This window comes from Panicum virgatum, chromosome 6N, assembly GCF_016808335.1.
Source record: "Panicum virgatum strain AP13 chromosome 6N, P.virgatum_v5, whole genome shotgun sequence".
NCBI classification, from domain to species: domain Eukaryota; kingdom Viridiplantae; phylum Streptophyta; class Magnoliopsida; order Poales; family Poaceae; genus Panicum; species Panicum virgatum.
In genome coordinates, this window is record NC_053150.1 from 52,614,447 (window position 1) to 52,642,384 (window position 27,938).

Sequence of the window (27,938 nt, forward strand, 5' to 3'; positions counted from 1 at the left end):
TCTGCAATTAGTCGAGTTACTGTTAGCCACAGTATATGATTATATTGTTAGCTTTAATTTTGGCACTAAATCATCAATTGGGCTTCCTTTAAACAAAAGATTGACTGGGCTCATTGTCAGTTTCAGCCCATGCGTATACGACATTTTAATAATATTGATGTTTCCATGGGCCATAAATATGCATAAGCCAGCCCAGTCCAACGGCATCTTTTTTTTTATTTTTCTGCCGGTTGAGTTGAGTACTGAAAGACCTAGCCTCTGAAAGAAAGAGTGAAAGCATTTTGCATTTCAGCACCCCCAGTGTAGTAAGTCTGAAAAATCTATATATAGGCCAGTTAACAGAGAAGAGGAAAAAAATATAATAACCATGTGGCGCAACCAAATTTCTGGCCAAAAGATCCTTGAAACATGTACAAAACAGGGCTGGGTTCTTGAGTACTAAGCATGCATGTACCCGGACAATTGTGGTTGCTTAACTAACAAATTAGTGCTAATCAGATGCGTCCACGAATCCATGTCATGATTAAACCTCCTAGCTAGTACTTTTTTTCTTAAGAAATATCAAACAATCAAAATGGCTCTCTGAATTGATCTTTTCTGACAGGGAGCCCGACAAGACAAGGTAATCATGCTTGAGAAAATCCGTGGACCGCCAAGTAGCATCATCTCGCCCCACAACCCACCATATAGCGTGTCTGAACAGCTCTTTTTTTTAAAAAAAAAGGTCTAGATTTAATGGGGGTTTTATTTTCAAAAAAGTTTTCTACGTAAAAGAGGTCCTTGCTTTCCACTAAAATATTTTTTTGCGAAGGTCAAAACGATTGTGCACACTGCTAGATGAATGTGACTAATTTCTAAAAAGAAAAAGATGTGGCTGCTACATGCCTAGTGGGAAAATGAGAAGCTGACTGATAAAGCAAACAAAAGCATCTCCTTCACTCCATCCCACAGTTGCAATCGCGTGTCGGGCTTCAATTTTGGAGTGCAGACGCATCATATCTATACCGGTCCTATCAATGAAGAAGCTATATGTTCCAAAAAAAAAAGCATGGTTCGAATCGTGGGGGCCACTTTTTTCCCCGTAGCTTCTTTTTTTTTCCCTCCCTGCCGCGGCCGCTCGCCGGTGCGCCTGCGCCGGCCGCCGCGGTCGCCCTCGCCCCCATCGCGCGCGGCGCCGGGGCAAAGCGCCGCCCGAGCTCCCGCGCGCCCTCTCCTCCTGCTCGCTCCTCTCTTCCCCCAACCCTCGAGCCCAGGCACCTCCGAGCTCGTCGGCCCCTCACGCCCCACCCGCGAACGTGAAGCTCGACGGCGCGGGCAGCTGCCTCTGGGCTCCCCGGCCTTTTCGCCTCCCGCGCGCCCCGCGGCTCTCCGCGCGAGGTCCACGGCCCACCGCGCCGCTCACCGCCGAAGAAGATCCGTGCCGGGATTCCATCTTCCCCTCGCTCTCCAGCCTCCGAGCGCACCGGCCGGCGGGCCCCTCCGGCCTCCCCAGCGCTCCGCGGCTCCCCGACGCGAGGCCCACGGCGCCTGCCGGCTCCGAGCAGTCGGCGCCTCCAAGCTCCTCCACCCCCACCCCGACTCGGTGAGTAATCAAGCTAGCGTTTTTTTGGTTCAATTGTTCCTTTTACTGTTTGTCTTCCTCCTTGGGCGAGCGCGGGATCCTGGTTTTTTAGTCATGCGGTTCCGTTCCAGCACCTGAAACACCCATTCGATTTGATTTGTTCTGATTCGATTTGCAAGGATGGGAACTTGTGGGAAACATCTAATTAGCTCTTTTGATTGAAAGTCAGCTTGGTAAACAATGTACAGGGATTGGAACAACGGTTTGCAATGGTATCAAACATAACTTTGAAGATAAAAAAAAAATTGCAAAATTGCAAGCTGACATGGCCAGAGATGAATTTGTTCACCCGTGACACATCTATTGGTTCAGGCCCTCGTTAGAATTTTAGATCATCTTTATATTCCAAGTACTATATGATAGTACTGTTGCATATCATCATAGAAGTTTGGTGACCGTCCAGCCTTATTTTCTTGACTACAAAGAAAGAAAAGGAAAAGAAAAATAAAAGCCATAACTTGGTAAAAGGCATAAGGGTGATTAATATTCGTGGACCAGGCTATAGAGTAACCAGTTAGCATCACTACTCTTTTTATGGAAAAAATATACTGATTTTGGTCACACTTGAGATCACAAATTCACAATGAAAACTAGATAGGCTTATAAACAACCAGCTAGCACTCTCTGTCTTTAAGGATTTGTATGGTAAGCCAGGATGTGAACTTAAGTGAAACAGTTCTACCCTGTACTAAATCACTATAGGCTAGAGTGGTGATGCGATGTGTAAACACATTTGCTGACTTGTTCTATGGTGATTTGTTGTTTGTTCCAGGGATGTTGCACCGCAAGGAGAACAACTCGGCGGACGCGCAAGCTGGCACCTCCGCCCGGACAGGGAGGCAGCTGCTCTCCACGGCCGCGCCGCCGCCGCCGCCGGACGAGGAGGAGCCCACCATCTTCGCGGGCATGGCGGATGTCGATGCCCTTATCAACAAGATGGAGGGCGAGGTGAAGATGGATTACAAGGTCCACCCAGACCCTCTGCCTGTGCTTTCATGTTATTATGTTCAAACAAATTGAACTGTTTCTTTCCCCCATTGCTCCACCAATTGGCTATGCAGGGAAATAGTGAGAAAATGATGGAATTCATCAAGAAGCTGCGGACCTGTATCAAATGGTTGCTCGAGACAGAGAATAAACACCTCTCTGAGATTTTCACTAGCCAGTTTGAGGAGAAACAAAACTCCGAGACAGGTACCAGCATTTTCAAGTTAAGTCATCATAGATATGTCTTTTTTTTCCTGTATATATGTTCTACTGACTGAATTTTTATTGCATCATCTAGTTGTTAAGTGGATTAATACTCTTAACGAAGCAAGAGTGGTGAATGTTGGGATTCAAGAACAGCATGCATCTCTGCAAAAGATCCTGAAGAAAGTTGAAGCTGAAAAAATGGTAGGTGGCTTGTGCTTGTGCCTTAATGTCATCTTGTTACTATTGTGACATTCTATGAGTTTTATTAAAATGCAGGATGCTTTACGGGATCTAGAAGATGAAAAGGAGGCATCCGTTGAATCTTCACGGAACCTGCTTTTGGAAGATCTCAGAAGAATCAAGTTGGAGAGAAAATGCCTTAATGAACATGTATAAGTTAACCCTTTTTGTTAATGCTTAACCACTAAAGATGGGCGTGGTTGAACCACGGGGCGAACCGCAACTGAACCGTTGTTTTTTTTAGAATAACAAGGCAGCAATATATTAAATCAAACGTTCATTACATATTATATTCCGAATAATCTCAGGAGACTCGTTAAACCAAACTACATCTTTAAACACATCAGCTTGCTTAGCTAACACATGAGCTGCCTTATTACACCCCCTACTAACATAGGTTAAGGTTACAGAAGGATTTTCACAGATCAAGTTTTTAACATCCTGGACAATAACTCCCACATTAGATCTATCATAGACCTTGGATTTTATCTTCTTGATAACACCTAAGCAGTCAGAGGCCACAACAACTTGCTGCAAGTTGTACTCTGAGGAAAAGGAGACAGCTCTCCTTATGGCAATTGCTTCAGCTAGCTCTGGATCATCAAATCTTTGTATTAACTGACAGCAAGCAGCAATGAAATCGCCTCTATGATCACGAACCACAAAGCCAACACCCATACGAGATGGCTTTTTAAATGTTGTTGCATCAACATTAATCATCAACCATCCATCCGGCGGTGGAATCCACTTTGGAGCAGAGTATTCAGATTCACACCTATGCGATGTTGGTGATTTAAATAAGTGCAGCAATGCCATTTGTACATAAGCTTTCGCCCTTTCTGCAACTCTATTGGGATGAATATGGTTTTCACCATTACGTACAACATTTCTTGCCTCCCAAATATGCCAAGCTTTGATGGTAAAGACCGTTGCATCCTCATCAGTAGCATCATCCAGGAAATCAAAGAGCCATTGTTTGATTGAAGCCAAATATTGGATTTTGCATCTGATGCCAAAACACTTTATTATTTCATGCCAAACTTCATATACATATTGGCACGTTAAAATAGCATGTTGCACCGTTTCTTCCCTACCACAGTAGCAGCACAGATTCTTTAATCTGTTAGCTAACACTTTGGAAGCTATTTTGTAGCAACTGAACCATTGTTTTCTCTAGGTTAAGATGCTTCAGAACACAAACAAGAGGATTCAGGAATATGAGACAAGTTTGCTGCAATATCTCCAAGCAGATGCTACTAAGAATTCTGAAACAATCGCAAAGTTGCAAAAAGAGAAGAATACCATTGTGGAGACAATGAACACTCTGAAGGATCATCTACAAATGCAGCTAGACTTGGAAAAAGTAAAAATCATAGTCACATTCTATCAGTATACCCTTTCCGTCCATTCTTTTCTATTGCATGTATCGATAATTGTTCTGATGTCTTTATAATGTTGTGTCTTTCTAGTCGTTGCAATCTGAAGCTACAAAACAAATTAATGATTTATTGAAGGAGCTTGAAGGTCTTAAAATAACAAACAAAGAAATGGCTGGGAATAGTGTCATGGAGTTAGATGGTGCCATGACAAGAATAACCGCTCTTGAGGTATGATTATGTCCAGATGTTTTGATTCCTATCAACATGGGCAAAATTGGCTAACATGTTCTCAACAAAATAGGAAACTTGTTCATCCCAAAGAGAGATAATAAAGACATTGGAAATTAAGCTTGAGGCTGCTAGCGAACTGCTAAAGGTGTGCAATGGCCTATTTCTTTATTCTATATGATGGGCTAATGTTGTGTTATATATAAGTAATTCATGATTATCTATATGTTTTTAATGCATGAAGTGTTTGCATTGCGTAGGGGGAAAATGCATAGATGCCTAATATCTTGAACCTTCGTTTAACTGTATAGAGGTCTGATTTGACGGCATTGAAGCTTCAGTCGCGCCTAGAAGAAGCAGATCAACAGATTTTGGATGGAGAGAAATTACGAAAAAAATTACATAACACAATCCTTGTAAGGAATTTTCTCTTGAACTCTTAAAACTCCATTATATATATATATATACATATATATATATATACATATATATATATATACATATATATATATATATACATATACATATATATATATATACATATATATATATATATACATATATATATATATATATATATATATATACGGCAGCGCTATTCTACACCCTAGGTGTAGAATAGGAATCCACTCCTAACCAACCCAAACCAATCCGGTTCCCACCCATCGATCCAACCCGTCCCCCACCTGTCCAGCTTCTGTGTTCCGCGAGCACGAGACGCGAGCGCGCGGAGCGCGCAAGCGGCGAGTGCGAGACCTCCCGCATCGGGGGCGCGCGGACCGGCGGGGGCAGAGGCCGCGGCCGCGCACGGGCCTGCGGTGTGCCGCGCGGGGCGGAGGTCGTGGCGGAGCGAGCGGCGGCGGCGGCGGGGCGGAAAACGATGCGAGCGCGAGCCATGAGCCGCGCGGAGCGTGGCGAGAGGCGAGCGCGAGAAGTCGCGCCGCGCTGGGAGCTGCGGGGCGGCATGCACGGGGAGCAGCGGCGTGGCCTCGCGAGGAGTGGAGGCGGCATGGGTGCAGCCGCAGGGGCTCGCTGCACGGAACGGCCGTGGACCAGCAGTCGCGCAGCAGGGAGCGGTGACCGCAACGGCCAACGGGCGCGGTGCCGCGGTGGCGGCGGCTCGGCCTTCCCGGGAGCAGCAGAGCAGCCTCGTAGGGAGCGCCGGCCGCGCGGAGTGACAGCATCGCGTGGGACGGCGCAGCCTGCTCGGAGCGGCGGCCGGGGCGGGAGTGGCTGCAGGCGAGCGCAGCCTGCAAAAATCGCAGCTCGCGTAGAGCAGTGTGGAGCAGAGCCAGGAGCACGCGCATGCTGCGAAATTCCACTGATTTGATTTGCTGTGATTTGTAGATAATGGCATCTGCCATAGTAATTGAGCTCTTATCACCGACGATTTCACTGCCACACTGATTTGAGGGAATAGTTTTCTATTCGTGTGTATTTTGATCCATCAAATTCAGTAATCTACCTCCGCTCAAAAATCTCTATATTTTGTTAGTAAATGCACTCCGTCAAACTGACATGGCAAAAAATTATTTAAGATGCGTTGTATTGTTCCAGTAATGCGTTTTTGTAGTTCACTAGTGACAATTACTAAACTATCTCAATATCATGTAGTTCAGTAGTCCAATATTATCATTGGTGATATATCAAAAAGTCACCAATAGTCTGGTAGTAAAAATATAAAATTACTCAAGCTTCATCTTGGAATTCGAAAAAATTACCAAAGCATATTACTTCTTCACTTAGTAAGTGAGCTACCACTCCTGTCCTATCTTTTCTTCGTATGTTTTTCTATGATTAAGTTCAGTAATTGGCGGTATGATTTTTAGTTTTGTTCTTAGCTATCGAGATCAGTATTCGGATCTAAAATGGTTCAGTAAAAATGGCCTATTCTCTAAGATCCAGCAACTGGATGCATTGCTGTCAGTAATTGCTGAGCGTGTATGGGAATATGTGTTTGAATTACTGAATTACTTGAGATGTGCACAGAGTTGGTATACACATGGTTCTTGGGTGCTTGCATTACTGAAAATACTGGATCCAAGTAATTACTGAGCATGTATGACAGAATTGTGTGAATTACTGAATTAGTTGATCCGATGACATGAAAAATTACTGACATAGTATACATATGTCAACGTGCCTGGAGGCGGCCGCGTGTTATCTGTACCGAGGTGAGCATGTTGGGGTGTGGAAATTACTGAAAAAGCTTTCACTAGGGTTTGAAGTATCTGGCACTTGATATGCAGGTTTGAAGACATATGGGTAGGCATTACCGGATCACAAAAAAATTCTATGGATTTGTTCGATAAATGGGCTTCGATGTATGGAATAACTTAATCTATATATGCATAGGCATGACTGGATGTACATAAAAATTGCTGATACTTACTGACTACTGGATCTGCATGAGAAAATACTGAGCATCTGGAAGGTACACCTTTGTTGATTGCAAAAAAATGATTTATGAAAATAAGGTGTTGGTGAACCTGAAAAAATTACTGGATGTATATATTACTGAATAACTAGATTGCTGAATACAAGCATCTGCTGAATATTTATTTTATTACGGAGTCTCTCAGTTACTGAATCCAAAAACACTTGAACTATTGCAACAATTACTGCCCTTCATGTAATCCTAAATCCATCCAATGTACAAAAAAAATTCTAAATAACTAGATCTCCAAATTACTGAATACATCAAATAAAAAAAGTGTAGGTGAAAAGTCCCAAGTCACCAAAAACATAAGGAAAAAATACTGGATGTACATAAAAAGAAAATACTGAATAACTGATCTTCATATTACTGGATCGAAGAAAGTACATGGTGGGTTACTGGAAAAATCATTCACCAAAAACCTGAGAAATTACTGGAAAAAAGTGCATAGTACTGAAAGCTAGTTCTCTGGATTATTGAATCCAAGAATATACATATAGTTGGGTGGTTACTACACATATGTACACATATTAGTTATGTTTAACTATCTCATGTAGCCTCCAAAACACAAAAACACATAAAGTCTAAAAAAAAGTTCAGTAGTATCATTGTCGTATGCATGATCCGATGAGTTGGGAAGGGGTGCAATGCCCACATGAATCTGCCACCAGTTAAACTCTGAGAAAGATCATTGAGAAAAACAGAGCAAAAGACCGGCAGGATACTGAATTACTTGGTTGCTGGTTTACTGAGAATAAATGAAACGTTGCATAGTATTAATAGATTACAGAGAATTATATAGTATTACTGGGGTATTGAGGGATTACTCATATATGTAAGTATTAATGAATTATTAAATGCAAGCATCTGCTGAATATTTATTACTGAATAACTGGATTAATGAATGCAAGTATCTGCTGAATATTTATTACTGAGTCTCTTGGTTACCGAATCCAAATATATGAACTATTTGCAACAATTAGTAGGCATGAAAATACTGATTAGATGGATCTATTGATTACTTAACCTACGAATGCATATAAAAAATTCGTGAATGACTGGATCTTCGGATTACTAAATCCATTCAATGTAAAAAAGGAGTCTCCATGTTACTGAGTCTCTCAGTTACTGAATCCAATTACTGAATATTTATTACATAAAAGAACTACTGAATAACTCGATCTCCCTGTTACTGAATCCAAGCATGAACATGGTGTGTTACTAGAAAAACAATTCATCAAAAACCTGAGAAATTACTGAAAAAGTGCATAATACTGAATAGTTAGTTCTATGGACGAGGCGATGAGTCGAAAAGGGTGCCATGCCCACGATGAACCTGACGGAAAAGAGTAACAAAAAGAAACAATTCATCAACAAGCAGGAACTACAGAACGCAGTGGAGGGGAGAACCGCGCACACCCAAATTGCGCAGCCAGGCAGCTCCCGATTTGAGCCATTGGCGTAGATCAGCAGCCCTGCCGCCTGTCCGGGTAGCCACGCTCCCTGCTCCCGCCGCGCTCGTGCCGGCCACGCGACCGCTGCTCGAGGCTGCTCGAGGCCGCACGAGCCGGCTGCGCTTGGGGCCGCCCGCCTCCGCCGCTCGCCGTCGCTGCCACTCGGGCCGGCTACGCGAGCTCCACTCGTGGGCTGCACTCCCAGCTGCGCTCGGGGCCGTCCGCCGCCGCCGCCGCCACCACCAGGCGGGATTTCTGCGTTGGGGGAAAAGAAGCAGCCAATCAGGGTTGGGTTGGGTGGTGGTGGGGCACGTGGGGGTTAATGGGTGTCTGGGTTTGGGTGGTGTGCGGGTCAGCCGGTCAGGCGCGCGGGGTTGAGAGGTTTGCCGGTCGGGCGCGCGGGCTTGGGTGGGTTGGATGTTGGGTGTAGAATACTAATCTACACCTAGGGTGTAAAATAGCACATAGGTGTATATATATATATATTATATAATATATAATATATATATTATATATATATTATATATATATGTTATTGCCTATTCTTAGAACTATTTCTTTGCAGGAGCTAAAGGGAAACATAAGGGTTTTCTGTAGAGTGAGGCACTGAGGCCGTTGATGTCAAACGAATCAGGAGCTGTCTCATATCCAAAGAGTGGAGAAAACATAGGCAGGGGTATTAAGTTAATGCATAATGGTAAAGTCAAACCTACAATCATTTCTGTCACTTTGATAATTGTTTTTTTTGAATATTTATTTTGGTCTGATTGCATTTCTATTGTTTTCAGCTCAAGCATATTCATTTTCTTTTGATAAAGTATTTGAACATTCAGCTTCACAAGAACACGTGTTCATTGAAATATCCCAACTAGTCCAAAGCGCGCTAGATGGTTATAAGGTACAATGGATGACTGTAAGAGAGATAACCTTTATTGAGTTTTGAAACAGTTTTTCTTCCTTTCCTGTAATAACTTACACCTTTCTTAGAATGGAGCTAACCAAAGTTAATTATTCAGGTATGCATATTTGCATATGGCCAAACTGGTTCTGGTAAGACATACACAATGATGGGTAATCCAGAGTTAGATGATCAGAAAGGAATGATACCCAGATCTCTGGAACAAATTTTCCAAGCTAGTCAAGCTCTCAACTCACAGGGTTGGAAATATAAGATACAAGTGCGTCTCTGTTAGTTTTGTTATTTAACTGAACTAACATTTTCGACCAAGTTTTCTGTCACTGTCATCATAATATTTTTTTTGTGGAAATTTTAGGCCTCAATGTTGGAGATCTACAATGAGACCCTACGTGACTTGCTTGCTATGAACCGAATGGCTGCTCAAGATGGTACTTCTTCAAAGTGCAGCATCAAGCATGATGACAGTGGTAACATTCAGGTGTCGAACCTCATGGTTGTTGACGTTACTAGTATCAGTCAATTTTCTTTGCTCCTTAGGCAGGCTGCTCGAAGAAGGTAACACACTTAGTTTCAGATATCCACCATAAATATTTGCTTGTAAGAGTAGAAAACATAAAAAATTCTTCCGATCCTGAATGTTTGTTACTTCTTTTTTATGATATGATTTTTGGCAACACTTTGTAATATATAATGCAGCTATGTGAATTAAGAAGTCAGTAAATTATATTCTGTTGACTGTCATTATGACAAGACTCAGAATTGTAATAGGGTCTTTTCTTTGTGCTTGCTCAGACTTCAGGCCTGTCCCACTTGTTTGATATCCATTCTATAATTAATATCAACATATATATAAGAATTATTATGACACTGTATTATATTTTCTAACTCAAAAGAAAAATATAAATCTGGATGATGCTCACAACCAGCTCTGGATTAAGCCCTTCCCAAGACACTTTATTGTATACTCACTATAATCCCCTCACTGTTGATTTTCTAAAATTGTTTGGTAAAATCTGCATCGCTCGTATCTCTGTAACTGTATTACCAAACTTGCACTATTTGAATTTTGTGAGTTGGTTTAGTACATTGTAACTAAATCACTTATGCATTCCTTGGGTTTTCAGATCAGTTGGGAGAACACACATGAACGAGGAATCTAGAAGAAGTCATTGTGTTTACACTCTTCGGATTTTTGGTGTAAACGAGGTATGAACTAATTTTTTTGGTGCACAATCTTTTTCCACTATAACTGATTTTTTTTTTGGTTCAGGGTACGGCTCAGCAAGTTCATGGTGTTCTGAATCTCATTGATCTAGCAGGCAGTCAGTGCCTCAACAAAAGTCGTGCCACTGGTGAACGGTTGAAAGAGACTGAGGTAATTTGCATCCAGTCCCTTAGCATTCTTTGCGTTTTAAGTTATAATATTCTGGAACAATGCATAATCATGTGTTTGCTCCGACTTAGGCTATCAATACAAGCTTGTCATCCTTAAATGCTGTGATCTTGTCAATCGCGAGAAAGGAGAAACATGTTCCATTTAGGAACTCAATGTTAACCAGTCTGCTCGAGGTAATGCACCCTTGTTGTGATGCATAGGTATAGTTCCTGTTCCGATACATAGGTATAGCTACGGTATCGACTGAAGTTTCCTTTTCCTTGCAACACAGCCATGCCTTGGGGGGGATTCCAAGACATTGATGATCCTGAATCTGTCTCCTGAAGTGTCTTCCACGGGAGAGTCACTTTGCTCGTTGCGGGTTGCTGCAAGGGTGAACTCTTGCGAGATTGGGATCCCTCGGCGGGAAACCCAGCTGGGGAGCAAGGACGGCGGCGCGGAGCAGGACGGCGGCGCGGCCGAGGAGACCTCCTGGACGCCAGGCACGTTCTCCCAGAGCCGGAGAAGGCATGGCAGCCGCTGTAGCAGCAGCAGCTGTCTGGTGTGGGTGATGAGGCCGGCGGGTTTGCTGTTGTCTTTGGTCTATTTAGATGAAACTATTGGGCTCACACTTGACTGTGTTTCTCCTCAACGGGCCGAACTGGATTTGGTCCATACATGACAAGGGACTAGGTCCACGGATGATACTAGTGACTGACGTTGGGCATATATCTCCATACATGACAAGGGACTAGGTCCACGGATGATACTAGTGAGACTGACGTTGGGCATACTTGACGGTGTTTTTGCTTTTCTAGATTCATAAATATTATTATACATCTAGATATGAAATGGCTCCAATTGCAGTAGGTATTTTTGCTCTCAAATACGAAATGGTTCCAGGAAGTCAAGTACGTGAATTTTTTCATTCGCCCTGCATTTTTAGGAGAGCGTGGTGTAGAGGCATCACTACATTTTCAGCATATGGATTGCAAGGTGGCAGAGAGGAGCTTCCGTCTACTGTTGTGGCTAAGGGTATCAGAAAGCACGGACTTGGTTAGGATTGCTATTAGATGCACATAGTCATTAACATTTCTGTCGAAGCCTGCAGCAGAATCTGCAATTGCCGAACTTACCCTACTACCAAATTTACTGGACAGTGCCTATGCTATGCCGTGGGTTGACGATAACGAGCTCTATGTCCTAATAACAAAACTTTCTCGCCAAGATCCAGTATGGTGCACGGTAGATGGGCAGTGCTCTAACAACATCATGTTGTCAGAGTTACCACAGGCATTTCCAGAGCAAGTCATTGCATTCCGTTTTGAGCCCTTAATTTCAGCACCGAAATATTGCTTGTACATGTTGCTCACCTGGCGGCTTGTGTTGCATCAAAGTACAGCCCCCAACTCTTCTGCTGTCAGCTTCTTTCTGGCCTCATACAGAGCTCATGATAGAAACAACGGAGTTTAGACGTGGTAGCTAGAAGAAACAAGCAATACGGCAAGCAATGGAGTGTCTTATCAGTCAGGGCCTGATTGGTTTGTTGCCAAAAAATTGGCATGCCACAGTTTTGGCAAGCAATGGAGTGTCTTATCAGTCATATGTGTGTGAAGGAGTACTCCTCTAACCCTTCATAAGTGTCACTAGAGCAACACTGGTAGGGGACGGAGGTAGTAGTAGCTAGAGGCACGCATTTCAATTCAACTCAGAATATGCGTGCATGTCGCCGTCCTTGTCAATGCAAGACGAAAAAAAATCTTGGCAATGGCAGGCCGGGCGGCGAGCGTGCATCGCCTCCATGCTCTACGCATCAATCTCATTCGCTGGTTCGCTCTCAAGACTCGAGTCATCAAGATTCAAGAGAAGAAACGACACAAGAGAAGGGAGGGAATGATGATTGCGATGTGAATTATCCCTGAAGATCAAATAATCAGACCGACCTAGGGGAACGTACTCTTGATCGATCTGTGTTATTAGACTCTGGAGCCTCCTACTGTCTGTATTTACTAATAATAGGCTCACCTGATGGATCGAGCAGCTGAAGCAGTTGTGTTGTAAACCAGCAACTAACAACCATGACATTCATATTTTGCTGGCATATATATAGTATATAAGAACGTGCTCCTGTTTGTTTTGGATGTGTCATATATATTGCATTTGACTGACCCCTTCAATTAATGCAACAAACTTTTCTTCTACAAATAAACAAACAAATCTATTACGACGTGTTCTTCAAAACTCCTACGGAGCTGTATTTAATTTGTTTGGATCTTTGCCCGCCCGCCCGCCGCAGTCGTCCTCATTTATCGTCTCCATCAATAATAATCCGTCGTCTCCTCTACAAACTCATCCTATATTTTTATTTTATTCTATATATTGGAGAGAGAGAAAAAAATACAAGACGGCCCGTAACCGCTTCGATCCAATCGATACATACTCCTACTAGCAACGAGAAGAGAGGAGGAGAGCAGAGCAGCCTGTAGAGGAGGAGGAGAGGCAGAGGCAATGGCGGCCGCGGGGCCTTCCGCCGCGCTGGTCCTGCTCTTGTGCTCCGTCGCCGCGGTGGCCTTGGCCGACGCCGCCGGCACGCCGGATGGCTCCGAGGAGTGGGGCTACGTCCAAGTCCGACCCAGTAAGCGCACGCATCTACTAGCTAGCTATATAGTACTAGAATGTATTTGTCATCTGATGATTCGGCAATCGGCGGGCAGAGGCGCACATGTTCTGGTGGCTCTACCACAGCCCGCAGCGCGTGGACACGACGCCATGGCCGACCGTGCTCTGGCTGCAGGGAGGCCCTGGCGCGTCCGGCGTCGGGTACGGCAACTTCATGGAGATCGGGCCGCTGGACGACGAGCTCAAGCCCCGCGCCACCACCTGGCTCGCAAAGGCCGACCTCCTCTTCGTCGACAACCCCGTCGGCACCGGCTTCAGCTACGTCGACGGCGGCGACAGGAGCCTCATGGCGCGCACGGACGCCGAGGCGGCGCGCGACCTCACCGCGCTGCTCTGCGCGCTCTACCGCGACAAGCCCCGCCTCCGGGCCAGCCCGCTCTACATCGTCGCCGAGTCCTACGGCGGCAAGTTCGCCGTCACCACGGCGCTGGCCGCGCTCAGGGCCATCGACCAGGGCCGCCTCCGCGCCAACCTCGCCGGGGTCGCCCTCGGAGACAGCTGGATATCGCCCCTCGACTTCGTGGTCAGTCTTCTTTCTTCTTGTTCTTAATTGTTCTTGTTCTAGTACTTGCTTCGGAATTGACTCACTGTGGTGTACGTTGTTGTTTGACTGCTGCTGCTACTTGACAAATAAAATTAACTAGTGATTTCATTAGGTTCGGTCAATGCATGATTAGCTTTTGTTCGGTGCAGTTGTCGTGGGGGCCCTTGCTGTACCAAGTGTCCAGGGTCGACGAGATGGGCCTGCAGCAATGCAACAGGTATGCTGCTAGTTGTTTTTTTTCTTCTTTTTTCTGCGGATCGAGTATTCGATGGAGTTGAATGCTAGCTAGCTGATCGATGAACGCAACGCAATGCAGTGTGTCAGCCAAGATCAAGGACCAGGTGGAGAAGAAGCAGTTCACGGACGCCGAGGCGTCGTGGTCGGAGCTGGAGAACGTCGTCCTCGCCAACTCCAACGCCGTCGTAAGCAGCAGCAGACAGCAGTAATTGTTGGTTGGTTGTCGCTAATCGATCTATGGCTGCATGCAGGACTTTTACAACTTGCTCAAGGACGACGCGGTCCCGACGGCGGCGCAGCGGCAGAGGTCGACCCTGTCGTCCTTCAGGAGGAAGAATGGCTACTCGGGGTACCTCGAGTCCATGGCCGCGGCGGCGGCCTCAGCGCGGGAGGGCGGCTTCGACGGGTTCATGAACACGGTCATCAAGAAGAAGCTCGGCATCATCCCCAAGGATCTCTCGTGCGTACGCCGCGCCGTCAATCAATCTCGATCGTTTCTGTTGTTGTATTCTGATGACAATATAATCTCTGATCCGATGCAGGTGGGGAGAGCAGTCTGGCGATGTCTTCGACGCTATGGCTGGGGACTTCATGAAGCCCAGGATCCAGGAGGTGGACCAGCTGCTCGAGCTCGGCGTCAATATTACCATCTACAACGGCCAGGTAACTAGAAATTGAATTCAATGATCAAACTGACTGACTGACTAACTAGCCATTGCCTAGTTTGTCGATCCTGAAACTGATCATTGGGTCCCGGTTCCATTTGTTTCAAGCTCTGACTGACCAAGTGCAGTGCTTGCTAGCACCAGTTGGCCGTACTCGATGTCCGCATGTTGTTGCATTGGATGGACGACAGATAAGCTAGGCTACAACTCAGCTCGGTAAACAGCCAAAGACCCAAACTTACACACACAAACATCTCATCTGATCTGAGGCAGTCTCGGTGCTCTGCTCTGGCGGACGGAACAGGCACGCTGCCGGCCGGACTGTGGCCTCCTCCTCTGTGTGTGTCAGGTCAGCAGTGCATGTGCGTTTTGTTTGTCCGTCCGTCCTACTTACTGGACACGCACACACACGATGTAGTGTACAGTAGTAGACTAGTACTAGCGCATAAGCAGCCAAATGGAGTGGCACGTATACTTGCAGCTTAATTGCTAGGGCCCAGTAGATGATCGAGAATGAGATGCTGTGCTCATCTGCACTGCACGGCTGGAATGGATAAGCAGCAGGTGCCCTCTTCCGGTCCGTGAGTCTCGTCCCCATATATATATGCGATGCGATGCGGTTGCCATGCGATCGATGTCCTCATTAGGCTCATCACGCCGTTTTTATTAGTCCTTCTTGTTTTCATTTGTGTTTTAAAAAGTTGCAAGTCTGCATGCCTGAGTCCATCGTACAAGACAACGACGGTCTGTCCGTCACAAGGAAGCCATCTGACCGCTGGCTGACTGTTGTGACTCTGCTGCATGTGTACCTAGCTAGCTTTATTGCTAATAAACCATCAGAAGCAAGCCATTTCGATCGTAAGATCTGCTGCAACTTGTTACAACAAACTCTGCCTTGCCAGTTAATCCAGTCTGTCTCTCTATTGCATCATGCAGCTCGATCTCATCTGCGCCACCAAAGGCACCATGGACTGGGTTCAGAAGCTCAAGTAATGCACCCATCAATTACCTCTTGTTTGGTTCTGCAGTCTGTGTCTCGTCATACATACGCCAAAGTTCACAAGGAAGCTAGGTCAACTGAGCTTTGATGCTGCTGCTGCTTGCATTGCCAGGTGGGGCGGCCTCAACAACTTCATCAACTCACCCAGGACGCCCATCTACTGCAGCAAGGAAGGCCAGTCCGGCACCCAAGCCTTCGTCAAGTCGTACAAGCATCCCAAATTCTACTGGATACTCGGAGCTGGACACATGGTAAGTTTATTTATTATATCCTATCCTTTTTTTTCAACAACGAAAGTTTATAGTAAAACTTCAAGATTGTTGTTACACCAAGATGCATGATACAAAGACCTTAAAACACACCCGGCCTCTGCATAGCCAATAACAAATTGCTCGATATCCATCTATCTATCGCCGTTGCACATTGCTGTCGTCAAGCTTCATATGTACTATGTGTGCTGAGCTGATGAGAAGGTGACGCATCCACCCTCAACTCATAGGATCCTAGCTAGGTAGGAGGGATTCCTTTTCTGCGTGAGCTGGAAAGTGTACATGTGCATCATTGAAGCAGTTGGTGAGAGAGGCTTTTCATGGGCACGTGCACAAGAAATGTCCTCATTTCTGTGATACAAAGAGAGACAAGACCTAGGGCGCAGCCCAGGGAGCCACACATGCGCCGACGGTAATAGATACTCCATGTACTCCCTCCGTCCCAGTATATTAGCATTCCAAGCATTCAAATTGAAAAAATAGCAGAGTTGTGAAATGACGCATGTGCCCTTGAAATGGGATGATATGGTACAGACAAAAACAAATAAAATATTGCATTCTCAGAACAGATAGTACAGCATCACAGCGGAGGAGTCCGACAGGGGAGAGGAGGCGTGCTGCAGCGGTGCAGCCTGCAGGGAGTCCGAGTGGGGAAATTTTTTCATCCGCACGTGGCTTGGCCTGGGTGAGGGTGCGGGGGAATCAAAGTGTGGGACCCAACAGCTGCAGAAATGCTTACATTCTGAGAAAAAATTTGAATGCTCTAAATGCTAATACTATGGGACGGAGGGAGTAGCAGGCAGCTAGAACAGCTGAAGTGCTTCAGGGCCAGCCTTCTTCAATGCTTACGGGACGTGCATGTCTTCCGAATAGAAAAAAAAGGAAACTTTATGCAGGGGGCGTGCATAGTGATGAACAAAATAATTACTATTATGTTTATATAGGAAATTAATTACTAGATGCTAAGATGGCGTACTAATGCTCAGCCTTTTGTTTTGTTTTTGTTTTTGTTTTTGTGGCAACAACAATGAACCAGGTTCCCATCGACAACCCATGCCCTGCACTCAAGATGCTGGCTGACATTACGCGATCTCCTGCCAAGGAGTAGGAGTACAGAGCTGGCCTGACACCAATTCTTCAAGATTCTTTTCCTGTTTAATTAGTTTTGTAGTAGTACTCCATTTAGTTTTCTTAATTTACACAAATACAGTCATGCAGGAAAAAAAAAGTAAGCAGTGCGAGCTGGTGATGATAGTATAAATTTAGGCCATGTTTAGATCTTTACCCGTAAACTAAAAAAGTCACATCGAATGTTGGAATACATGTATGAAGTACTAAATGAAATTTATTTATAAAACTTTTTGTATGAATGATCTGTAAATCACGAGACGAATCTAATGAGCCTACTTAATATATGATTTGCAACAGTGATGCTACAATAACCATCCGCTAATTATGGATTAATCATAGATTAATTAGCATCATTAGATTCGTCTCGCAATTTACAATCCATCTATGCAAAAAATTTAATAAATAGACTTCATTTAGTACTTCAAATTAATAAAATTCCAACACAAAATTTTTACATGTAAAAAACTAAACTCGGCCTTACTGTTGTACCAAGCAGACATGCAAGGAATACAAAAGAAAAGGATACAACATGACAGAGAGAGAAGTGTGTTGGTCGACTACTGTACATACTGTAGCAGTAGCACCGCACCGCTGTGGTCCTGTTTGGTTTGAAGAAGCATGCTCCCTCCGTCCCAATAAGAATACAATTCTCGCTTCTCGAGGAGTCAATGGTTTTCAAAATTGACCAAAATTTGTGCAAAAGATATCAACATTTATAATACAAAATTAGTATCAATAGATTAATGATGGGATATATTTTCGTAATAGATTTTGATCGATACATAAATGTTAATATTAATCATTATAGACATGATCAAACTTTAACAAATTTGACCGGCACGAATATACTCTATTTTCCAAATACCGGTGAGGCTGTCTGCACTCGCAGTCGTTATACTCTATTTTTTTCCTCTACAAAAATATTCTTATCTAATCATCAATATTTTTTCCTCTATTTTTATTTTTCCTACACTCATTTATACTCTATATCTGTCGTCTATATCCCAGTCATCAACATTTTTTACTCAAAACTGACGAGTGGAACCCACCCATCCACTCCATCCCCCACGTCCACCTCTCTCCTCCCCTGCTCCTCCTCCGCCGGCGAGCGGCCCGATCTCCCTCTCCTGTGCCGGTCCTTCTCGGCAGCCCTCCCTGCGTCGAACCGTCCCCGGCGGCCGAGGTCGCCACCGCCGCGCATGCTCCTCGCCTCCGCGGCCGAGCTCGCCGCCGCCGCCACGGCCGAGCCCTCCGTGGCCAGGGCCCTGCGCGGCCGAGCCCTCCGCGGCCTGGGCGGCGGGTCCCTGCGCTGCTTCTCCAGCACGCACGGCGTGACGCGGCGGCTCTCGGCGCGGAGGAGGCCAGCGGCGCACGGCGGTGGCGCGGCAGCTCGCGGCGCGGAGGAGGCCGGAGGTGCACGGCGCGGACGGCGGGGCGGGCGCGGTGGTGGTGGGCGGCCTGCGACGGTGGAGCGCCTGGAGGCGGCGGCGGCGGGCGGGCTGGTGCGTGGCGGGCCAGCGGCGTGCGCGGAGCGGCGAGGCAGGGCGGGACGGCGCGGCGTGGTGGGCCGTCGGCGGCGCGCGCGGGGCGGAGCTGGCGACCACGGCGCACGGCTGCGCGCAGGGCGGGCCGGCGACGGCGCGTGCAGAGCTGCGCGCGGGGCGGAGCAGCGGCGACGTGCGCGTGGGATGGAGGACGAGGAGGAGCAGGGTCTGCGGCGGGCCTCCTCCCCAGCGACGACGGCGCACGACGCGGCGGCGCACGGCGGTGAACGTCGAGGCGGGGCGCGGTGTGGAGCAGGAAAGGGGCAGGCAGCGCCGGAAGGCAGGCCCGAGCCACGTCGGCCGATAGCGGCCTCCTCTGTCTCCGCCGAGAATAGAGGAAACGGAGTGCTCCGCTGAAGTAGCAACCTTTTAGCGTGTCCCGCTGCAGCTGAAATCCCGCTATTTGGCTCCTGCAAGGAGCGGTAGAGGGCGCCGGTGCGGACAGCCTCAACTGCACGCTCGCTACTCCACATTCAGCTCAACCCTTCCATTCGGAAGCGCAACCCCTCCTTGATCTTTATTTTTTTGCGGGTAACCCTTCCTTGATCCTTGAAAGTATCCTTCCTGTAAATAAAGGGTGGCCATATTCTTTGTTCCTGTAAATAAAGGGAGTCTACCGAGCATTGCACTGACACGAAGCAAAGGTATCGGAATGCATTGATAAGCTTGATTGTAGTGAGTACTCTACATATCAGTAATTTAACTAGGAAATGGAGCCGAGCCATCTATTTCTCAGCTGACACCATTTTAGAATTTTTCACTTTGGCAAGGACAATTGCAGTGTTATTAACGGGTTAGCAGGGCCAGAAAGCTTTAGGTGAAATATAAAGTCCACAACATTGGCCGGCCAGCAATTTGGTCCTCATCACATCATAGGTAGCGAAAAACAACGGCACTTAGTGCAGCCAACTTACAAAGTCGGATGACCCTCTGCAGTAACTGCAGAGAGATTCGTGCCACAAAGTCATACATAAATTTTCACCACTCGCTACTTATGCCCTGTTTGGTTCCAAACTTTTTTCAGAAGTCCCTATCACATCAAAAAGAATCTTACTATTTTATAGTATTAAATAAAATCTGTTTATAAATGTTTTTTTACAGCTGAGTGATAATTCGCGAGACGAATCTGATGAGGCTTATTAATTCATAATTTGCTACAGCGATGCTACAGTGTTTCCTTATCATTCCATTTCAGTGTTTCCAGTAACGAAAAGAGATATGTGAGCTGGTGCCAAGTAGCACCTTATCATTTATCTGGCGAATTTGTTCCTAGAGAATCCTGCAGTCATCATTCCAGCTAGAACCATCAACTTCAGATTGGTTTGCCCAAGCCTTCTTTAATGCTGACCTCCAGCCAGCAATCATGCCACGGATTTCCTTATTAAGTTCAACCCATTCAGGTGCACAACCGTTCCTTGAAAGTATCCGGTAAAGGGTATCTTCAGCAGGATCAGCATGAGGATTGGAATTGAGATTCAGGGGTTTGCCCTTTCCTGGTAGATTTTCAAAGTGCCCTTCTTCCATTGAGTGCCATATTCTTTGTTCAACGACATTTACGATGTCGGTCTCAGACCTGAAATTGGCAAACGAGCTGCAGTTTATTAGGGGAAAATTAAATCCTAGGACAAGTAAAGCACTGAGTGTCAGAACCTCGGTGTCTCAACGAGATACCAGCTTTAACATCTATTCAGTTTTAAATTCTGAAATTATTGGTTCAAGAATCTACTGCTGACATCAAGGCATATAGCCCAAAAGTACTGGCTTGCATGATCATGATGTTCTTTGCGCACTCTTATGAGTAATCAAACAGAGTGATTGACAAGTAACTAAAACAAGTAACTAAAAGAAACTTGCGAGGTGCAGGCCAACTAAGCTCATGATATAATCTCTTACATTATATTTTATTTACAGCATGAGACCAAGGATGCATAAAGGGAACTTGGACCAAACATAGGAATCAGCAGGTTTGGCTCATTTATGCCTAACCTGGCTTCAGCAGATCATGAATAAGGCATCCTATACGCATTACCAGTTATCAAGCTAGGTTGAGGTTTCAAGCAGCTTCATTTCTTCACTGACACCATTGAGACTTATCTATATATTGTAGGGGTGTAAATTGATGACCCTTAGGCGCACCTCCAAGGCTCCAACCCTCTTTAGTTCAAATATTTGTGCTACTTTTCCAAAATAGGACCTCATTTTGGACAAGCAGTACAAATATTTGAACTAGAGGATTGAAGGTGCACCTAAGGGTCACCAATTTACACCCCTAATATATTGAGAAAGGACACTGTTGATGATCTACTAAAGTGGTAAGGATAATCATAGTGTTATTAGCAGCGGCAAAGGGGACTCTAATCATTACTTCACAGTACCTGAAGGACAACAAGGTACCAAACAAACATAATATCCAAATCAGGTGCCCGTAATTTGGTCAACATCATCCCAGAGGAAGCTTAAACCAACACTCAGTGCGGCAATGGTATATAATTCGCATACAATGTCATGATTTGAAGAAAAAACGGATTGTTAATCAGTCTCACATGCAAGAACAGGTTGGTAATATTACTTTCGAAATGCATACTAAGTTGGTAAAAATTTACAAAAAAAAAATAATATTGGAACTTACAACCGGGAACCTAAAATAAGAAAATCCCAATTTACTCAAGAATAAACAAGATATCACACTACAATATGAATGAGGCAATTGAACGTACCATCAATTTCATGTTTGGCATGGTAGATTGGTAGTACAAGGGAAAACATCTAGCTTTTACACTCCTACAGTAGTGGGGCTCACATCCTCTAGAAACGTCTATCTAGTAAATAATTGCGAGACTAACGTTTGTGAAGTTAACCTGCAAATTGTGCATATGTCCACATGGTGGATTTTGTTCGCTGTAACATCTTGTGCATCAAAATGCACATAATTAGCAGTAGCAGTACTTTTGGCCACATATGCTTGCATCATTAATCATGTTTAATCTAAATTAGAAATTTGCACCGCACATGAGCAGAATGAGCAAATAATAAAGATAAAGCTACAATTTTTTTCCTACGAGTTTATTGGGGAGTCCCGTACGGTATCTAGAGGAGAGAATCAGTGATGGAGGATTGGAGGTGCCTGACCTTACTGCGTTGCCTCGCCCGCGGAGCTCGGGAGGGAGCTTGCGCTCGTTGACGGCGTCCATGACGGCGGCGAGGCGGTGGGGGCCGGACCCCGACGGTGCCTTCTTCTTGCGGTCCGTGTCCTGGGGCGGCGACGAGGCGGAGGGGGCGGCCTGCGGCCGCCGGCACGGCCATTGGAGACCCGGCGGCGATCGATGGATGGCGCGGCGACGGACGGACGGGCCCGGCCTGTGGCTGCGCAGACACCACGCTCCGCCCCGAGTCGGTGGGTTGGAGGGGCTGACTTGAGTGGGCCGAGCTGGTGCTTTTGCATCCATACATAGATGGGCTCTGGCTAAAGTTATGGTGGGCCTTGAAGCCTAGGTGCCTAGTTGGGCCTAGGTGCAGCAGGCAGGCATGGCATGCTTGGCTTGTGTCCTCTCCTCTCCTCTTCTCTGCTCTGCTCTGCTCTGGAAGTGTGGATGGCGGTGAGGTGCCCCGACAATTTCTCCCCGGCGTCTTCTCTCCTCCACAAACTGAAAACGTAGTGAGGCTCGTTCACTCCTCCATGGCTATACTATATAGCGGGAAGAACAAGTCGAGGAAAGGCGCTAACGCGTGGACACAAACGCGCGCAGTGATCGAGTACTGTCAGAACTTGGGTACCTGCAGCTTTAACGGTATCTATCTGCAGAGAGGGATCGATCGATCGATCGATCGGTACGGTACAGATCGAGAGGAGAGGAGATACCATACGATCGACGGCGACAATGGCGGAGGCGGCGGACATGGAGCGGATCTTCAAGCGGTTCGACACCAACGGCGACGGCAAGATCTCGCTGTCGGAGCTGACGGAGGCGCTGCGGACGCTGGGGTCCACCTCCGCCGACGAGGTGCAGCGCATGATGGCCGAGATCGACACCGACGGCGACGGCTGCATCGACTTCAACGAGTTCATCACCTTCTGCAACGCCAACCCGGGGCTCATGAAGGACGTCGCCAAGGTCTTCTGAATTCTGATGATGCGTGATCGATCCAACACCTACTACCACAATCAATCAAGATGGAGTATCATCGCCGTCGCTCCATCCATCTGCTGGCTCGCCGATCATATATATATATATATATATATATATATATATATATATATATATATATATATATATATATATATATATATATATATATATATATATATCGTCTTTGATTATTTCATCTATCATTTCGGGTGGTTTATTTATTACCAACAAATTATTAAGCACTGCTAGCTAGTACGAGCTCCATCAGTTTGATTATATTCTGATGATGAGTCTCTGCTTTTTTTTTCTTCCCCATATTGTTGCATCGGCTTCCATTCCAATATATATGGACGAATTTTCTTTTTTTTTCCCGTGTTCATCTTCATCATATGATATGCCTCCGATAAGTAAATTGTACTGTCTGGCAGGCCAGCTTAATTTCTATGTAATTCATCATTGGAGAAACGAACCATGTATTTGCATCCTAAGAAAAACGTATATCCATGATTTAATTAATGGAATATATATGATTGTTTCTTTCTTTGCAGCCACTCTAATTTTAGTTTCATTGTTTTATTTATGATGACCAAAAAATTTTTAGTAGTGTGTGTATTTTCCTTTGCTTAATTAAGAGGGGAAAATTCAGTTTATTTCTATCTTCAGAATTAATTTTTTAATTAAGGAAAATCCGGTCTCGACATCTCACGAGCGAGGGTTCACATCCAACAAAGGAATGCAGTGCACAGACTGCCAACCAAAATGCTACAAACATCAAACCGAAGAAATTAATCCGAACAATAAAAGAAGACAAGCAACTAGTATACATGCTTCATTTGACTCCAATGCGCAGTAACTAACTGTAGTGGACATACTAATTAAGATTGCAAATCCACTAGCCTGAGATACCGTCAGATTCGCAATACTGATCGATGAAGGGAACTGAGGTGCAGTGGTGGGCAATGCCTCCCACCGGGGAGTCACCATCATTCCTACCCTTGAATGAATCAACTAGTAAAGATATGATACCTGCTGGTGGGTAAAGCAAGCAAGCAAAGTAGCAGAGCATGCGCGCGGTGCAGGGAGGACGATAGATATGATCCACCTCCTCCCTCGATCGCGTCTTTCATCGGACAGGACACAGGACAGGACAGGACTGGCCGGCCGACGAGGAATCTCTCTGCTAGCTCACTCACTCGAAAAGGTAGAAAAAGTTATACAGGCTGCCAAGATCGAGTGGCCAGCGTATAGCCACAGCATGCATATAGAATACTACTAGTTGAGACGCCTATTGTTTAGTCCACGATCCCATCCCATCCATCTTCATTCTATCCTGCTGTTTGCCTGGTCTAGCCCTGAAGATTCAGATGCGGTGCGATCCATCCAACTAGCTATTTGCTACTAAGTATACCATTGTCCTAATAATGTGATCGATAACCACATGACCTGTCTGCTGTCAGTTGCAACCAACCACGCATGCACGGATGTGCAGCTGCAACATACTACTTCATCGGCCTGCTAATAGCTTTTCCGGGAATATTCTCTTCATCGGCCTGCACCTGGATATAATACCCTTTCGGGTTCGCAGACAACTCGATCATCAGGCCGGAGTAACCAGAGGCGACCACGCAGGATTGAGGGCCTGTTTGAATGTGTTAAAGTTGAATGCTAAATTTAGCACATATTACCACTCACATCTTGGCTGAAATTTTTAAGTTTTGGTTAAAGTTTAATCCACCCCATTATTACTCGTATTTGGATAAACTACACCTTTTTTGGACATTAGCACTTGAATCCAAACAGCCCCCCTGATTCTTTCTAGTTTCGACAACACTGCTAGAGAGATAAGGCTCCATTTCTATATCAGATTGCACGTAATTTTAACAATATCAGTAGATATTTTAGTTGGTTATATATTTATATGATGAATTGCTTCAATTTCGTCCCCCGGTATGTTGGCTCTGCCATGCCCCTCGATGTCTAATGTCATATCGCTTTCTTATTATTGTAACAAACTGAAGTATCGATTGATGCATCATGGTGGAAGGAAGTCAAAATTCACAATGCAAGCCTTTTGATTGATCATGGTTGTTCAATCCTCCGTGCGTTAGTGGCGAACGCAACTTTGAGGGCGGGGCTTTTTTTCTCTGAATTCTGATAAACGTATATTTGGCCCTCTGATCTATCAAAAGAGAATGAATCGCGCATACATGCAACATAAGAGTATTGTGTTAGTTATCTATCATGTCGCTGGTCCACGTCGATCGATATCATTTATGCAGCACTGCGGCTATAGAATGCTCTGTGTCGATCTACTATTGGTGGATTCGAGAATCAAAGGAGAGAAAGTGCATCATGTACTTATAGAGGTGCATGCATACTATATATTGTGTCGTCAGGGCCGTGCCAGTAAATCCGGAGGGCCTGTGCGAAACTATGAACTAAGCCCTAGTACCGTCGCTGCGGCCTACGAGTGCCCAGTGAAGTCTGAAAGGTGAAAGTGCAGATGTCACGATTCGTGTCGTGCCTAGCGGCGGTGATGGTGGAAGCGGAAAAGATTGCACTGCGGCCTGTAGATTCGACTGAAAGACAATGATCGAACGGCATATTTTCTTTTTTATGACATATTTAGGCTACAATTTGCTTCGTATTGGGCCAAAAGATAGCTAAAACATAGTCTACAACATAACTATACCTAATATATTCAAAAGGAGACGTATGAGATATGTGGATTATATAAAGTTTATTTTAAAAATTGGCTATAACATGCCGGCTATAAGGGAATGCAAACTTTGCTATTTCTGATGACTACGTGCTAAAAGAAAATCCAATGAACCCCTAATAAGAGATGCAAAAAGCAAAGACATGAACACCTGAATTCTTCTAACATTGCAGCGCTGCATTTAAATTTGCGGATGTTCTGCAAAGTTGTGCAATATTGTTTAAATTTCCAAAATTTTGCAAACTTCCACGGAGGTTGTGCGCATATTCATTTGAAATTGCAGTGCTGGTATGGCCAACCACATGCCTTAATCCTCTAAAATTTAATAGCAACCCTAAACGTGCCTAAAAAGTAGTTATAACTCAATGAATTTAAGGGATCCTAAACTCTTCCACTATGCCATAACAGATAGGAAAGGAAAAAAAGAAAGAACTATGTAGGTCAGAATTGGTGCCATATATCCTAGAATATAAAACTCCTCAAGAAACCGTAAAATTACTAGTAATAAGGCTGAAAACACGTAGCCTACCGATCATGTTGAAAGCTATCAATCCTCTGAAATTCAAAAATATGCAAACTTCTTGAACAAATCCAGACCGGATAGAAAGGATGAAAAACATGAACTATAGCTCATGCTTGAGGCTAGATATCCTTTGAAATCCAAACATCCTAAAACACCTTTGGTAATACCAGAACAATGAACTAGTAAGTCTATAATTAAATATTATATATAGGTTATGGATAAGGCCAGTCCTCTTTAATTAAAGTCTCCATACTCCTTAGCAACCCCAAAGGATTACAAATAAAAAAACATGAGCTATAACTCATGCTTAAAACTATATATTCTTATAAACGAAAAATAATCTCAAAACACCTCTGCGACCTGGAATGACTAAGAGGGCCTTGAGACCAAATATTCTCTAAAATTATAAAATCCCTAAAGCTCTTTCTGAAAAACTAGTGACAATTACAAAGAAACATGAATAAATAGGTTATATTTGAGGCCGAATATCCTCAGAATTTAATATTAAGAAACTCCTCCAGTAAAACTAGGATGACGAGCAAGGCTAAAGGAAACGTGAGCAATATGTGATGTTGAGGTTAAATATTCTCTATTTTTTTAGAAAAAAAATCTCAAACTGCTCTGGCAACTCTAGAATATCTAGGAACAGTGCCGGCCCTAGGGGTAGGCCACCATGTGCGATGGCCTACCCCTTTATGGTTAATCATATGTGTGTAAACTGATCCTGGCGCACATATGAGATGCATTCGGTTTGCCTTCATAAACCGGGTGTGACAAATACCCTATGTCCTTTGTGGTTTGTATTGCCTTGGATACGCGTAGAGAGGAAGTTTCTATGCGTTAAGGGTTTTGGCTAATGTCTAGATGAATGGAAGAGGTCCCTGCCCGCCCTTAGCCGGAAGAGCAGGGTTACTGGAAACCCTAAGTCGGTCTATCTCCTGGAGTTTATCCCGAGTAATTTCCATCTAATCTGACTGGTGCAAGATATGTGTGGTTACATGCTATACATAATATCTCCTCCTATATCTCGCACAAGACCATGCCACGTGAGATATCACGTGGCCCCGGACCTGACAGTTAGTCTCACATTTTATAAGTATTTAGTGTATAACATAAATATTTATGCTTGAGGCCAAAACCCTTTAAAAATAAGAAATCAATAAACTCCTCCAGCAAACACTGGAACATCCAGGAAGGTAGCAAAAATATCTACAGGACATGCTGGAGGCCACATATCCTTTGAAATTAATAAAAAGTTATATATCTAAACTCCTCTAACACCAACAAAACGATTAGGTAGTCTGAAATTATCCTTGGCCCAGATAACCTTTGAAGTTCAAAAATAGCAAATTCCACTAGTAACTCAGAAGGACTAGGAAGGTCATGGTTAATGTCAGATATCCTCTTAAATTCGTAAATCTCCAAAGTCCTCTGGCAACCCCGGAACAACTAGAAGTCCAATAAAAATGAGGGTGCGAAAGAGCCACTGCACACATGTAGGATTGAAATCCAATAAAATTCCTCCATGAAAATCTAAAATGTTTGTTTGCCCAATATAATAAATAAATGTACTTGTACATTAATATTTACTTGGTAGATATATATGTCGGCATTGTGTCGTCAACTCATGCGTGGAGCATCTGCACGCGCGTA

The 27,938-nt window shown here is 44.8% G+C and overlaps 3 protein-coding genes, 1 long non-coding RNA gene and 1 pseudogene across 4 annotated transcripts; 4 read left to right on the forward strand and 1 right to left on the reverse strand.

Moving 5' to 3' along the window:
• The first annotated feature begins 1,070 nt into the window (after window positions 1-1,070).
• LOC120678516 lies at window positions 1,071-11,736 on the forward strand (annotated as a pseudogene).
• A 1,511-nt stretch (window positions 11,737-13,247) lies between these two features.
• Window positions 13,248-17,607, forward strand: LOC120678517 (serine carboxypeptidase-like 51). Its single transcript, XM_039959748.1, has 9 exons — window positions 13,248-13,482; window positions 13,562-14,049; window positions 14,220-14,287; window positions 14,387-14,492; window positions 14,559-14,767; window positions 14,850-14,970; window positions 15,909-15,961; window positions 16,085-16,223; window positions 17,278-17,607. The coding sequence occupies exons 1-9, from the start codon at window positions 13,356-13,358 to the stop codon at window positions 17,347-17,349; spliced, it is 1,383 nt and encodes a 460-aa protein (XP_039815682.1). The 5' UTR covers window positions 13,248-13,355; the 3' UTR covers window positions 17,350-17,607.
• Window positions 14,977-15,698, forward strand: LOC120678518. The gene is made up of 2 exons (XR_005676616.1): window positions 14,977-15,188; window positions 15,277-15,698. It is a non-coding gene; the product is annotated as an uncharacterized LOC120678518 (long non-coding RNA).
• A 2,450-nt stretch (window positions 17,608-20,057) lies between the features above and the next one.
• On the reverse strand, window positions 20,058-22,479 carry LOC120680024. The gene is made up of 2 exons (XM_039961673.1): window positions 22,046-22,479; window positions 20,058-20,489 (listed from the first exon to the last, which is right to left on the reverse strand). Exons 1-2 carry the CDS (start codon window positions 22,360-22,362, stop codon window positions 20,186-20,188), a joined length of 621 nt encoding a protein of 206 aa, XP_039817607.1. The 5' UTR covers window positions 22,363-22,479; the 3' UTR covers window positions 20,058-20,185.
• A 66-nt stretch (window positions 22,480-22,545) lies between these two features.
• On the forward strand, window positions 22,546-23,580 carry LOC120680025 (polcalcin Phl p 7). Its single transcript, XM_039961674.1, has 2 exons — window positions 22,546-23,134; window positions 23,207-23,580. Exon 1 carries the CDS (start codon window positions 22,795-22,797, stop codon window positions 23,035-23,037), a length of 243 nt encoding a protein of 80 aa, XP_039817608.1. The 5' UTR covers window positions 22,546-22,794; the 3' UTR covers window positions 23,038-23,134; window positions 23,207-23,580.
• The last annotated feature ends 4,358 nt before the right edge of the window (window positions 23,581-27,938 follow it).

Excerpts from the sequence above, each read along its gene's own strand:
- LOC120678517 (XM_039959748.1), top strand. The coding sequence starts at position 13,356 with ATGGCGGCCGCGGGGCCTTCCGCCGCGCTGGTCCTGCTCTTGTGCTCC. Across the intron at positions 14,050-14,219 it reads TATCGCCCCTCGACTTCGTG|TTGTCGTGGGGGCCCTTGCT; the intron begins GTCAGTCTTCTT and ends TGTTCGGTGCAG. Across the intron at positions 15,962-16,084 it reads GACTGGGTTCAGAAGCTCAA|GTGGGGCGGCCTCAACAACT; the intron begins GTAATGCACCCA and ends TTGCATTGCCAG.
- LOC120680024 (XM_039961673.1), bottom strand. The coding sequence starts at position 22,362 with ATGGATGCAAAAGCACCAGCTCGGCCCACTCAAGTCAGCCCCTCCAAC. Across the intron at positions 20,490-22,045 it reads GGGCGAGGCAACGCAGTAAG|GTCTGAGACCGACATCGTAA; the intron begins GTCAGGCACCTC and ends TGCCAATTTCAG.
- LOC120680025 (XM_039961674.1), top strand. The coding sequence starts at position 22,795 with ATGGCGGAGGCGGCGGACATGGAGCGGATCTTCAAGCGGTTCGACACC.